The sequence below is a fragment of the Scardinius erythrophthalmus genome (assembly GCF_964197995.2).
Source record: "Scardinius erythrophthalmus genome assembly, chromosome: 9".
NCBI lineage: Eukaryota > Metazoa > Chordata > Actinopteri > Cypriniformes > Leuciscidae > Scardinius > Scardinius erythrophthalmus.
In genome coordinates, this window is record NC_138229.1 from 31,280,375 (window position 1) to 31,295,362 (window position 14,988).

Genomic DNA, 14,988 nt, shown 5'->3' on the forward strand with positions numbered 1-14,988 from the left:
GTCACTGGGATCCAGTGTTGTCATTGTTTGGACAAATAGTTGAAAAAAAAAACCAAGATCTTCTTTTGTGTTCTGCAGAATAAAGAATGTTAGACCACTATACTGTACATATATACAACAAATAGTTTACTTCTGTCAAACGTCCCTGTTTGGGTTGCTGTTAAAACTGTATTTTTCTATCATTTGCTGATAAACAAGAGTCTGGCTATGGGATTGCAGTAGTTGTGCAACACAGAACAGAATGAAACGGCTATAATGTAGGTGAATGCCTTAAGTGTGTATTAAATGCATTAACAAAATGATCAGCGTTAAGCCCTATTCAGACGGGACCTGTTTTTCTTGAGGGGGTCTGGTAAATTTGTGCTTTTAATCCTTGTTTTTTTTTTCATCAAACAAATTCTGTAAATGGTTTGAAGCAAATTACCCACCTAGCTGTTCAACAAACACAGAGGTCCTCTGAGAAATCGAATGCTGTCTAGATTGTTTGAGGAATGTCTGAAATTGCAGTATTTTTATTTTCACAATGCTTCTCTGTATGTATTATGACCTTAATAACTGATGCTAAATTTATTGCTGCACTGCCTGATGCACCTTCATTATGGATTTACACCTTTCTGCCAACTTTCTGAGTAAAACAACAGTTACCAGTTTACCAGCTACTGCTGGCATCCCATCTGATGTAAAAAAAAAAAAAAAAGGATTAAAGGGGTCATGAACTGGATTGTTTTATTATTTTATAATGTTCCCTGGGGTGCCCTTATAATGTTAGTATGATTTTTACATAAAAAATTGTCATAATTTATAAATAAAAGCCATTTTTCCAAGCCTGATTTCTGCCTCAGATTTGAACGCTCCGTTTTAAGGGGCGTGTCTGCTGTGAGACTGCAGTGCAAACGCCCTCTGCTGTGATTGGCTGACATGCTTGCAATGAAATAGCTAGTATTACATGAACTCTCTCGAAAACTTTTACTACGTTTTTACTATTACAGCTATCGAGATTAACAAATCGTGAAAAGTATCGTTTAAAGCATTATATTTAAATCTATTCCATCACATGGAAGGTTGCAGCATGATGAGCACTGAGCAGATGACAGACAGTCTGTTGATCGCGTGAATAAAGATCTTATCATTGCAACGCAATTTTTGCACTCTCACAAATGCTTACACCAAATCACAATGCAAACACGATGTGAATACACAGTAAGAGCTTCGTTGTGTAGTGTAACAGTGTCATTATGTCATCACGAGTTTGGTGAGTGTCCAGATAAGCTCTCGCGGCTCGTGCTGTGCTGTTTGATTGACAGCTTGGGCGAAAGGGAAGGGATCGTTCTTTGATCGCTTTCTGTAGGCTATATAATTTAATAACAGTTTAAAAAAAGATTATTTTCATAATACTACGAGAAATTATGTGAAGTTGATCGTTTAGTCACTGATGCATAAACAGTATTGAACGATTTTAAGAGAAATCTGATCAGATCTGAACTTGAATAATTACACCGAAATCACTGATCGCAGACCAGGCATTAGAATACACATGGTTACTTACATGTTGCTGGCAGATCCGTGTCGGGAAATTGTGATTGACTGATTTAATAAAGTTTAACCATGCTGGAATCCGAAGGAAGCTTATGACTGTCTTCTTCCACAAACAGGCACTGCACAATATTTAGTAAACAGCATGTTTATTGCTTGTAAGTAGCTCGATCCGGTTTAGCAATTATCATGTCGTCCTATGTTATTTAGCATGTTTGGGCGAATCGGTGGGCGGGGCTAAACAGGCCGTGTTGAAGTAGGTGTTGATCTTCTTCTGCGGAGGCGGTGTTTTATCCTCTTTGACGTCATTGTTCCCCACTTTGAAAAACGAGTCGTTTGCTGAGCCTGATGTCTATAAAAGCTTTTATTGGACTAACAAGGTAGTTTTCAGTTCTGAAACTTACAGGATATTATTATAGTATGATGATCTCTTATATGTCAAAAGCTCAAGGAAACTTTGATTTCTCAGTTCATCACCCCTTTAAATCAATGAGGAGAGTTCGGCCACGAACTGCACAGAACGACCAGCATCAGGTTTGATGATCTTCTTAATTAATTACTTCTCTGCATTTTCACTGGCCATAATTTTGACATCAATGCCATGGGGAAAAACGGCAATAGATATTTTCTTATATTATCTCATAATTTGGCAGATGGTGTATTAAGCTGCTGTCACTTTAAGACCCGACACACTGATACATTATACTGTTGCACGTGCTTTTTCTTTCTCAACTGTTTACGTTCACTTAAAACATAAACACCAATATTTACATGAATACTCGCCAAAACCAGCATTTTGTCATTATTTTGTGTGTATTTGATTGTTTAACTGCAATAATCAGTGAAAAAGTGCTAAATTTCTGAGCACAATATCTGCGGGAATTAGTAAAATTGTGCGCAATACGCGTAATCCCACGCCGAAATTCAAGCCCTGTAACACCAACAATATTAATCCGGAGCAAATTAAACGAGTGAGTGAGGGGAGGCGGGTTTGTGTGTCAACTCACTGTTGGAGAGATAAAAAAGCGAGAAAGCACATGCTGGTATCTTGTATCTATTCTTCGTAAAATGAGTATTGGAAGCGTTTCAGTTATTTCAGTATAAATACACATCGAAAAATCGATATTTTTGACAAGACTACTTTGCACTTAGTTTATTAATTCAGATGCCTTTTTAAATTGAAAAAAACTGTACATATAATATATAAAATTCAACCCACCAAAGTTGCTAGTAGTATAAGTCTTGTTCCCGATAGATTTTTTTTATGAGTTTCTATAACGTTCCATAAGGCCAAATCCAGGCTGTTAATAACTAAAGAGATCCCAATCCTGTCCAAATCAATATGTCCCATTACTTCAAAATTATATGAAGGGGGGTTTCTTTAACATAAGGCCAATGTGCCGATCAAAACCTTTGCAGAGTTGAAAGAATGATTTGAAAAGTTCGCAAACACACAACAAGAAAGTAAACGACACCAGATGAGATGCTTCACAGAATAAGAACCCAAATGCTGCTGAGGCTTTTTTTAGGGTGATTCTATTTGACATTCTACTCACATGCAGAGTGTATTTGAAGTTTTTGCTGGGATTAAATCGGTTAAAGTGTGTAACCATCATAACAGAAGCAGATCTAAAGACACATGACGCTACCCATAATGACACACAGTATTCATTAGAGACATCCTATCATCTCCATTTAAAAGACACGAATACACTCACGCTCTGCCAGTCATTAACTTCTCTGCTCTTTATCAGATAATGATAATGATCTTGGGCTTCTGCTGAGCTAGTGAGACTCTAACCTTGTGTTGATAATGCTCTGAATTATGCCTCATTTCTCCATGGGCTGTTGAGCAGATAGTACTTCTTTTATTGGTTGCACACTTGTGTCGCACGAGTAGAACGCCAAATCCTCTTAACACACTCCACATTCAAGCATAACCACAGACAAACCAGCTTTTTATCGACCATCACAACGTAGGCACTATTGCAGAAAGGTATAATAAATGATCCATTATAACTCAGACTTACTAAATTAACCTTTATTTTTTAACTGCTGTATGTACATATACTACATGATATCAGTATATAGTAATTCAGAATTTTTGATTCCTTTTTTATATTCTACAGTAAAATATATGTAAATCAAACTAAGTATAAATTAAAACATGCTAGTAAAAACTATGGTTATGGTAACTTACAGTTAAAAAACATTTCTTATTTGAAAAAATATGCTACATTTGATTTAACATAATACATGCTGTAATTTTACTTTTTTTTACATAACAATTGTGAATTACAACAATGTATGGTGAAAATACGTATTGCATTTAACAAGACAATACACATTATTATTCATTTTTTAGTAAAATGAAATACAAGTCATCTTAACCTAATTTACAGTAAAATAAAGTAAAATTGGCACTATTTATTTATATTTTATTTAAATAGTATCATCAGTTAAGCACATTATGATGTTTTTAGTTGTTGCTTACGCTTTATTTTAATGTCATGTGTGTTTATTAGTGTGCAAGTTCATTAGCTTTGTTCATGAGACTGCCAATTTAGAAGAACTTTGAGATGTCATGTATTAATACCACCTCTACTGTTTTTTTTATCAGCATATTTTATATTTAGTTGTATACAGCTGTAGTTCAAGTAGACTGCTATAATACAGCATGTATTATACAGCTTATGGTTATGAACTGTAAATTTGACACTGTCACCATATTTTTGGCAGCCACAGCTTCAAGTTAACCAGAAGTATAAAGAGGCACGTTTTGTGCAATTAACCCTGAAGACTCGGTTCAATTTAGAAGGGATTAATGCAATATGATTAGACTTGATAACAAAGTCCATTGTCCCTCTATAGGGTTTATTATCATTTGTGATTCACCACTCAGTCCTCTCTTTAAACCCCTGACCTCCATAATAGCTCTAAAGAAAGTGCGTTCATATCTTTAATAGCTGGCAGATATCAGGAGGAGTCATTAAAGCTCGCAGATCAAGGAGATGCTGTCACAAACGTTCTCCATTCATCTCCCACATTCTTGCTTATCCTTCAGCAACAAGACTGATCCTGAATTACTATGGAGTCCCAGCGGGGATCTGCATATGCAGAAAAAAAGGAATGATAATGCTCTATCTGTACTATAGCGCTTAGAAAGTCACACACAATGGGCTGTCAAGTGTGTTTGGGACCAAACCATTAGGCAATATTTCAATCTGTCGTGTCACAAGCGCTGATGAGAGCTGTCAACAGCATCCATCATAGCCGTGAAGCTGTGCTATTAGTCAATGTTGAAATGTGGGTAAAACCAGCAAATTCCTCTTGGAATACCACTTTAGTTTAAGCTAGCAGAAAGTGTCAGCTTGTTCTCGGATCGCTGTGATTTGAGTCCGGTGGGGAAACTAAAGGATAAATTGATGTAAGAAATCATTTTCCTTTGCAGCTGTGGTTTGATTAAACCTGCAGTGCTTTGAGTCCAAAGGATTATATTTAAAGGGCCCCTATTATTCTCATGTACAGGTTCATAATTTAGCTTAGGGGTCTACTAGAATACGTTTACATGATTTAATGTTCCAAAAACATAATTTTTCTTATAATTTCCATTGTTGTAGAACCTATTTTCACCCTCTGTATAAACCCTCTGCTTTAGGTTAAGGGGCTGTTTACACGACACCGTTTTCAACTGAAACCGTACAACTTTTTGTGCATACTGTAATGTTTAATCCCTCCATTTCTTTTTTTCTCTCAACTAAGAAAATGTAATTTGGAGCAACTTTATAAGAATGATTTGACTTGGTAGAGGAATAATGAATTGCTCCGTGTTTCCCGCAATATGTTCCAAATCTCCAGGGAAATGTTATCGCCAGTTAAACTTATCAAGGCCAGATTACATAGAAAACACAAATAACAGCTTGATCGCTCTTTTCTGAGGCTGAACGACAAACTCATCAATCACTGCTAAATAGCTGCATAATGCCCCGGGCTGCTAGAGCACTATGGGTGCAAAAAAATCATTAATAAACAATTCATCTGCTGCTTTCCCCTCTAAATTTCTCACCAGGAGAATAGCCAGAGGAAGATCAATCCATCTGTTATGTATGTAAACCTCGCTGTAGACCGACTGTTGTTGTGTAGCAGTTTGTGGTTTGCGCGACTCAACTGGAAAACATCATTCCCTCAAGCTTACGGATCAGAAAGAAGTAAGAGGTTAAACATTAAAACCATAAAATCATCATTCTGTACAGACAAGTGCTTCCCAAATCCCTCTATTTCCTGCTTTATACCAAAACATCTAGAGGCAATTTCCTGACCTAGAATCCCCAAACGGCCCCTTCCACAATATTACATTCATGGAGGAATTCTAGTCTAAACACATACATTCACACAGTTGTAGTGCTGCCCACAAGGTGCTACCAAAAGTGCTTTTGTTTAGCATAAAAGAAAGTCTCTATGGCAGAGGTGAGCGTTAAACAGAGACCGATCGAAGTCACATGACTTTCTTGTTGGAATAAATAATGTTGGGGATAAACAGACATTCAAATTCTAGATGCTGATAAGCCGATGTTATGGATGACAAGCGATACATGAATGTTATTAAAATTAAGTCAAATAAGTGAACAATATATGATGGAAAGGAAATCTAAATGTTAAAAACACTGGAAATATTGACCAATATCTGATAGATATCAAATATTAAAATATTTAACATTTAAAAAATCTCTGTTACCAACAGACACCAAAATACTAGATAATACAACACTAGAAATATCAGCCAATGTCTGATACACTCTCATCAGCCAAAACATTATGAAGCCTATATCGTTGATGATCTCCAAACAAGGCCACATTTTAAGGTCTGAGTAGATTAGATGGTAAGCAAACAATCATTTTTTTGTAATCAATGTGTTGGATGTAGGAGAAATATCAGGAATAAAGTACCGAGCAACTTTGACAAGGGCCAAACTGTTGAGGCAAGGCGACTGGGTCAGAGTATCTCTGAAACGGCAAGGCTTGTGTGTTGCTCCCAGTCAGCAGTGGCGAGAATTTACCAACAGTGATCTGAAGAGGGACAAACCACAAACCAGCCACAGGGTGTTGGGCGCCCAAGGCTCATCAGTGCACGGGGGAAATGAAGGCTTTACCGTCTGGTTGAAGCCAACAGAAGGTCCACTGTGGCACAAGTCACAACAAATTTTAATGATGGTTATGGGGGAATGTGTCACAACTCACAGTGCATCACACTCTGCCGCGTATGGAACTGTGTAGCCGCAGACCAACCAGAGTGCCTGATGACCCCTGTCCACTGTCGAAAGTGCCTACAATAGGCACACGAGCGTCAGAACTGGACCTTGGAGCAGTGGAAGAAGGTTGCCTGGTCCAGACAGGACATCTTCAAGAGTCTTGTAGAGTCCATTCCTCGGGGGGTCGGCGCTGTTTTGGAAGCACTCGCAGACCAACAGCATATTAGGCAGGTAGTCACAATGCTTTGGCTCATCTGTGTATATCAAATATTAACTGATATTGATCCATGAAAAAACAAAAATCTCAAATACCAACAGAAACTGAGATATTGTGTATTCCTAAAAAATGTATCCTCCTCAAAGGGAGCGTATACATTTTGTATGCCCATTTTGGACATTTTATTCACATTTTGGTGGTTCAATAAACCATTTTTATGAAATATACAGAAATATTATCTCATTTTAATTCTACAGGTTTGAGAGGAAGCTAACTTTACAAACATTATTAATACACCTCAAGAAAAAATGTAATTACAATTTTTTTATAACTCATTTACCACTTAGGATTAGAGATTTGTTCAAATCTAAGAACTACCAAGCACCTTAGCAAGCAGCACTAATAACTTGAAAAGTGTTGAATGAATTTTAGCAGCCACAAGGCCATTATAGAAGTCAAATCTGCATGACAAACAAGCTTTGGGAAGAACAGAATTTTAGCATCTAATGGAAATGAGGTATCAGGCACATAGTAACATTTGAACTGGAATATACTGACTGTAGGGGAATGACATGCACATGCTTCCATTAAATTGTGTTCCTGAGGTGCACATATCAGTACGCATCCAAAGCTCCCCTACTGTTTACATCCACAGGTTGTGTGTTTTCAGAGTGAGTGGAGAGGATGTTTTCAGCCCAGAGCTGAGAGCCGTGCAAATCCGCCATCACTGGAGACATCAGACCGGCTTGGTGAGCTGAGGGAAGACCGTTGGGATGTCTCGCTCAGCCTCTCCACAGTCGAGAGAAGAACTGACACTCATCTCATCCCACACTGGGAGGATTCAAAGGAGCAGTCATCCGGCAAATGAAATGCAGAGATAGCTCAGCAGAGAGCAGAGGGACCAATCCTATCACTATCCACCTTTCGGAAACTGTTAATTGCACAGGCTGGGATAAAGTCCTTTCCGAATTGTGACTTACAAAATTAAATGATCCTTGTACCTCTAAAATTTGACTGTGCTATGCTAACGTTACTTGACCACAGCTCGAGAAAACAATGGTGAATTCAACAAGAACTATTTTTGAGCATTAGAGTTGTTTATTCACTCACACCATTTGTGTTATTGTAGCAAGCGATTCACTAAAGAAACTATGCAAGTCAGCAAATGGCGGGAACTAGGCCTGTCACAATATCAGGTTTTGACTACACAATTATCATAGCCAGAAGAACTCCTTTCAACTTCCTTTTGTCCTTTCAATTCTAAACACTCAAAGTGTTTACGGATTCGAACCTGTGTGCAACTAATGTGCTATGTAATGACGAATTATAAGAGCTATGGACTATAACAATCTATGGTACTTCGTGGAAAAATGAACATTCTGTCATTACTGACTCACCCTCCTGCCATTCCTAACCTGTAAGCTGTTTTTCATTTCTCTGCGGAACACAAAAGGAAATTTTGAAGAATGCATGCCTCTATTTTTCATTGTATGACAGTTCTTAGTAACCAACAACATCATAAAATTGCTCAATTTGTGTACAGCAAGTCTTTGTTTTAAGATTTGTGTGAGGAATACTCTGAAATTGAACTAATTTAAATTTAAAATATCACTGATGTCATTTGAATTTGTGCAAAAATCAGTTACAAGACACACCTGGTTGAACATGTTTTAATGCATGTTTTGAATATATGTGACCCTGGATCACAAAACCAGTCTTATGTCGCACGGGTATATGTGTGGCAATAGCCAACAAAACATTGTATGGGTCAAAATTATAGATTTTTCTTTTATGCCAAAAATCATTAGGATATTAAGTAAAGATCATGTTCCATGAAGATATTTTGTAAATTTCACACCTTAAATATATAAAACATTTATTTTTGTGAATGGATGCAGCACTATCGCCAATAGAAATGGACAACTTTAAAGGCAATTTTCTCAATATTTCGATTTTTCTGTACCCTCAGATTCCAGATTTTCAAATAGTTGTATCTCAGCCAAATATTGCCCTATCCTAACAAACCATACATCAATGGAAAGATTATGTATTCAGCTTTCAGATGATGTATAAATCTCAATTTTAATAAAATTACACATAAGACTGGTTTTGTGGTCCAAGGTCACATATACACAAATGTAAATGATACTTGGGAGCGAAGACAATCATTGAATAACTCAAATTGTTATCTGCACCTCACACAAAACTATCAAATGACTCTAAAAGACTTCAAATATAGTGCATATATATATATATGGACAACTTTTATGGCGTTTTTATTTTCTGAGTTTCCCAGCCCTTAGTCATTAACTCGGTATTAACTTTATCGTATGAAAAAGAGTTTGAACACTGAGTCAAATTTCTCCTTTTGAATTCTGCAGAAAAATAAAGTTAAATGAGTTTGAAATGAACTGAGGGTGAGTAGTTTTCTTGTTTATATTTGGGTGAGCTGTCTCTTTAAGTTCTGTGAAACAGTAGAACGTCTCTTGGCTTTTCAAAGAATTCAGCTGGGTTTAAAAGCATTTTGAATAGCATTTCATAATTCTATTTGCGTCCGTGTGGGGTTCATTCAAACTGAGCCCTTCCACTATCTTCAAATCACATTAACAGGCTGTACATTCTCTAACATGCTCTTGAGAATTGTTTCCTTTGAACTGGCACGTCTGAATTGGGGGCAGTATAATATGCATTCTTTCTATACTGTCAACCAGACATCACTGATGTAACGGTGGACTTTCTAATCCACCCACATAATCCGGTGGCAAACAAAACAATAAGCAGCACTTGGCATCTACTTTAAAAATGTGCAGGGGTTTAATCTTTAAAGTCTTAAAGCAGCACAAATGCATGTGCACTCAGCCGTCAGTTATACCACCAACTGCTTTTAAGCAGATTCATGCGCTTTGCTCTCATCTTTGACCTTACTGGCCTGAAAAAATCACAAATGTTGAAATCATGCTTCGCTTTCACACTGACATCCACTGATCTGCTGCAGAAAACCCAAATTCAGATTCAACTGAAAGAAACAGACATCACAGACATCCACTGAGGCGGAGGCCCTTAAATAATACTTGAAAAGACATGCGCTGAATTCTGATGTATTGAACTTGAGTCATACAATCAGAAACAAAAGTTCCATCAACATTCATTAAACAACACATGATTACTGCATATGCAAAAATCTATCAATCTATCTATCAATCTATCAATCTATCTATCTATCCATTTTGTAAATTTTGTCTTCTACACTAACATTCAAATATCAAAGATAGATAAAGATGGATGGATAGATGTATCTATTCATATGTGACACTGGATCACAAAACCAGTCATAAGTCGCATGGGTATATTTGTAGCAATAGCCAACAATACATTGCATAGGTCAAAATTATCGATTTTTCTTTTATGCCAAAAATCATTAGGATATCAAGTAAAGATCATGTTTCATGAAGATATTTTGTAAATTTCCTACCGTAAATATATAAAACATTTATTTTTGTGAGTGAATGCAGCACAATCGCGAACATAAATGGACAACTTTAAAGGCCATTTTGTCAATGTCTCGATTTTTTGGATGGATGGATGGATATATATCTGTCTGTCTGCACTTGTGTGCTCCAGAAGTTATTCCACCATAAAGACAGCAACAATGCTGATCGCAACAGTCCAGAAATAGCAACATGTTTAATGCATTATCAAGGTCAAAGTTCAGGGTGTTTGCATGCAACTCGTGTACTCAAGTTTCTGGCTTAAATAGTTTAAACAACATCAGTTTTAAATAATGAGTTTGAATGAATATATTACAACTAATATCATTAATAAATGAAATCATTCAGTAAATGTCAACTCAAGCCATCAGACTCCTGCAAAGACTTCAGATGACGCAAACTCTGAATCAACATGCACCAATGCTACTAAATGTCATAATCATTTGATGACAAACAAGTATTCATTACTTCAATGAGCTCATTGTTTCTGCATTCAATTATTACATTGTTTAAATGAATACATTTTTCGCTAACTGTGATTTTGTATATGTACATTTCTGAAATAACTTACCTCTGATAACAGATCACTCTAAATTGTAATGTGGACTTGCAGTTTCTATAAAGCTGCTTTGAAATGATGTGTATTGTGAATGTGTAAATGTGAACTGAATCAGAGATTCGCAAAAATAAAAACTGAGCACTGGAAGACCAACTCACATAGAGCCGTCAAAGAAACTCGCCAATCGATCACAGGCTCATTTGGCTTTGTCAACAGCTCTTCCGTGACTTAAAGTGCAGCGCTTCATTTTCTATCAGCCCTCGTGTGAACAATATGGCAGTCATCAACAGAGGCATCAGAAGAGAGGTGTCAAATCTCATCAGAAAAAAATGCTTGGGTTTATCAATAAGAGATAGAAGAGGGCAATGAGGGATTTCGCTTGAGTTGAGGCTGATATTGCTAAAGGCAGGTGAGTATCGAGCCGCCCGTCTGCCTGGGCCAGGGGTAAATAGTGATTAATGGCCGATGGAGGAAGGGTTAGTGCCTGTGATCTGATTCTTCCCCTCAGCCCTCCTCTGTAGAATCTCAAGACGATTTGAACAAGAGAAATTAATTCAGTGACGGAAGTGAAATGGAAATACCTTTTTTTTGACCAAAACTGCTCCAGTTAAACAAAGATGAGATTAGAGAACACCAGCACTGGTGTTATGATTCTCCACACTAATAATCTGGTTTATTGATTACCAGTGTCAGCAACTGAATGAGCGTTAAATCGCTCAGAATGGCTCAGCGTTGACTGAACTGGCTCAAAGCTAGGAGATATATGTCTGTCTGTAGACATTTTAAATGCCACAGTTCAATTTTTAACCACAAGACCTTCTGAAGATCATTGTTCAAAAATGCATTGAGGCTCTTGTCTAGTCTGTTGCATGGCCTAGATAAAACTAGTTTCCACTATCTAAAGTTCTAATAAATCCCAAGCTTAAGAAATGGTGTTGAGCCATGAAAACACCAATCAGACCAAAGAGATGATGCATTACCTTTTTTTTTATTGTTAGAGTAGGATTATTTTGAAAGTCAATTTCTCTAAAAGCAATTGGACATTTTCACATTTATAGCGACGGGAAACATTTGGTGATAACATGTCCCAATACCACAATCGTGTGAATTTATAGTCAATTCCTGGTTACTATTTGGTGTACTTTACCAGTAATTTTTACAGTAGTATTTTTTTCAATTTATTACAATTTCAATGCAACTGATTCCACAGTAAACATGAGCAGGAAATGACTGTGATCTCGCACAGTGATTTGCTGTGTCTGCATTTCAGTAATCTCTTGAAATATAATTGGTTTATCTAAAACGATGTCATTATTCTTGACTTTTCTACGCTGAGTGTTAATATTAAAAGTATATATTAAAAGTTCCCCAGATATAACAATCAATCAGATCAACGCATTAGCGTTGCAAACTCTCTCCCCCATTATAATCGGACAGTTAAGCACGACATTGCTACAGTACATAAAGTGCAGACTACAAGTTATGATCAGGCTTAAAGGTCAATCATAATGCTTAAACTGTTTTCTTCATGTAACAGTGGAACCAATTGGGTGAAGTATCTGAAGTGGGCTGAAAGAAAATGAAAGCCAGCCAGCAGGTACACTATCAACATAATGGCTCAAACATAATGGACTTCACCGGTGTTATCCCACAGATAACGTTTGTTGTACACCCCCCTACAGAAGCCTGCATTGTGAAATTATGAATACAGTATTTTACTGTAGGTAAATTGATATTTAACCATATATATATAGATATATATATCGCTTGACATAAACACAAACCAACGTGATATATGCGGGTGGATTTCAGCAGTTGCATGTTCCTCCTACCAGCCACTTTGGCGGGTTGAATTTTAAATATAATATACGTTTTTTCAATTGTAGCCTTTTTTAAAAGGCATTTGAAATAATAAACTAAGTGCACTGTAGTGTTGTCAAAAATATCGATTATTCAATTCATATAAATACAGAAATATCGATAACCTGTTTACAAGGTTACAAGGGTCAAAAACAATGAAAAAAAAATACTTTTTGTGCATTTTGACAGGGCAAGTAAAAATATGAAGTGGTCTGACTGGGCCAATTGAAAAAAATTAGCCCTGATATATTGAAGGGCACAGGTAAATGTGAGATTCATTATAATGTTTTAAGTTCACATAAATTAAAAGTAGTTATATTATTTAAAGCCTAATAAATGTTAAAAATTATGGCTTTCAATTATACGGTAATGCTGAATGCCTAAGATTAATGAACATTAATTGAAAAAAAAAATCAATTTCATAGAGACATCAGTAACAGTATTGGCATCAGTGGTACTGCCCTGCTTCATTCATACAAAGATGCCATTAAACAAATATTTTAAATATAGACTATTGTCTATATGTTGTTTTTACATTAATTTGGAGATTAAATGTAAAAATATTACAAGATAAAAATATATTAACTTTATGTTAGGTTTTATTAATCGCAATTAATAAATAAAAAGTGTGATTAATTTTTTTTTTTTTTTTTTTTTTTATCGATTGACAGCACTAATACACACACACACATTTACGCTGGTTTCTTAAACAAGCAAACAACTACCATGGATCAGTTATAAGATTGCTACCTTTTTTCAAAAACAAAGCTGATTTTACAGTAGATACAAATGTGCATAACTCTGGTAGGCTAATAACCAATAGTGTAATTTATTTATTTATTTATTGCATTGGTTACAGACAACTTCACATGAATAGATAAAGAACAACCGTGTACCTTGTGCTCAATGATGCTGCTGTACCCCTGCAGTGCTGGAGGCGCGCGCGGCGCTCTGGTGGGCTCCACTTTCTCACCTGACGCGCCCTTAGACGCGCTGGATGCTGTCGTATTATTATTGTAGCTGACGCTGTACACGAACAACAGACTGGTGCACATGGTGATCGCGAGAAAAACGGCAACTCCATGACGCTGGAAAACATGAGGGCAAAAGTTCAAATCCACCACAGAGCGCAAGGTCATAAATCATCACCAACCCATGCCCTCGGCGCAGTCAATTATGGGATACAAATCACATTTCCCATGCTCAAATATTAATCAGATTGAGATTATAAGAACTTGCAGGTTCTAACTAAATGCTGATGCCTAAAACTAATGCACCAGATCATGCAATAATGGTTTTGCAACAGCAACATTAAACAAAGTAAAATTGTGTATATTTGATTGCATGTTGATCTTGTCATAGCAAAAAAAAAAAAAAACATTATTTCAAAGAATGAATGTTATTATTTAATAGTGCCATACTAAAAAAAAAAAAAAAAAACTGTTTGCATAATTTTGCAATGCATAGAAAGACATAATATTCTCAAGGAAAATGTTTTAAAAATATTTTTAAAATAAAATTCACAAAAGCCACGTTCTTTCCACAAAGCTAAATTTCCTGTCTCCATAAATTTAATTTCCGACAAACTCCTCATGATTTAGAAATGGGGATTAAGGTTGTTTTATTGTCTTTAATCTTCTTTCATTCAGCATGTGAAAGCAACAGAGAGCCGCAGTACTTCAGCAACAATGCTGCACAGGAGAGATGCGAGACACTCAAACTGTTTTCAGTACAATTACCATCGGTGTCTTCATCCTGAAGCCAGCTGGAATATTCCTGGGACTGTGTGCATGAAGATCCACTTTTTTCCCCCGATTGTTGCTACTTTATCAGATTATGCCGTCATTAAATCGCCGCGCTCCGCTCGCGCTGGGAGATGTCAGTGTGTGTGCTGTGCGCGCGGACTGAACCCATTCTTGAGCTCGGCGAGCACAAACCGTGTGACACCGCACGGTCCTAAAGATCATGGTGTTTGAGTGTGAACTCTAATTCAGCGTTTAGGACAAATTGCACATTTGGATTCTTTGCTGCGACATGGAAATACATTAAATATCTCTTGTAAGAGACTGATATTTAAATTGT

The 14,988-nt window shown here is 36.6% G+C and overlaps 1 protein-coding gene across 1 annotated transcript in view; it reads right to left on the bottom strand.

The window, feature by feature from the left end:
• The window catches only part of st6galnac5a (ST6 (alpha-N-acetyl-neuraminyl-2,3-beta-galactosyl-1,3)-N-acetylgalactosaminide alpha-2,6-sialyltransferase 5a), a gene marked incomplete at its 5' end in the record, with an annotated part of 34,375 nt that extends 19,715 nt beyond the window's left edge, over positions 1-14,660 (bottom strand). Inside the window, 2 exons of the mRNA XM_081373405.1 lie at positions 13,803-13,994; positions 14,646-14,660. Coding sequence (XP_081229531.1) covers positions 13,803-13,994; positions 14,646-14,660 — 207 coding nt within the window. The remainder of the gene's footprint in view (positions 1-13,802; positions 13,995-14,645) is intronic.
• Between the last annotated feature and the right edge of the window lie 328 nt (positions 14,661-14,988).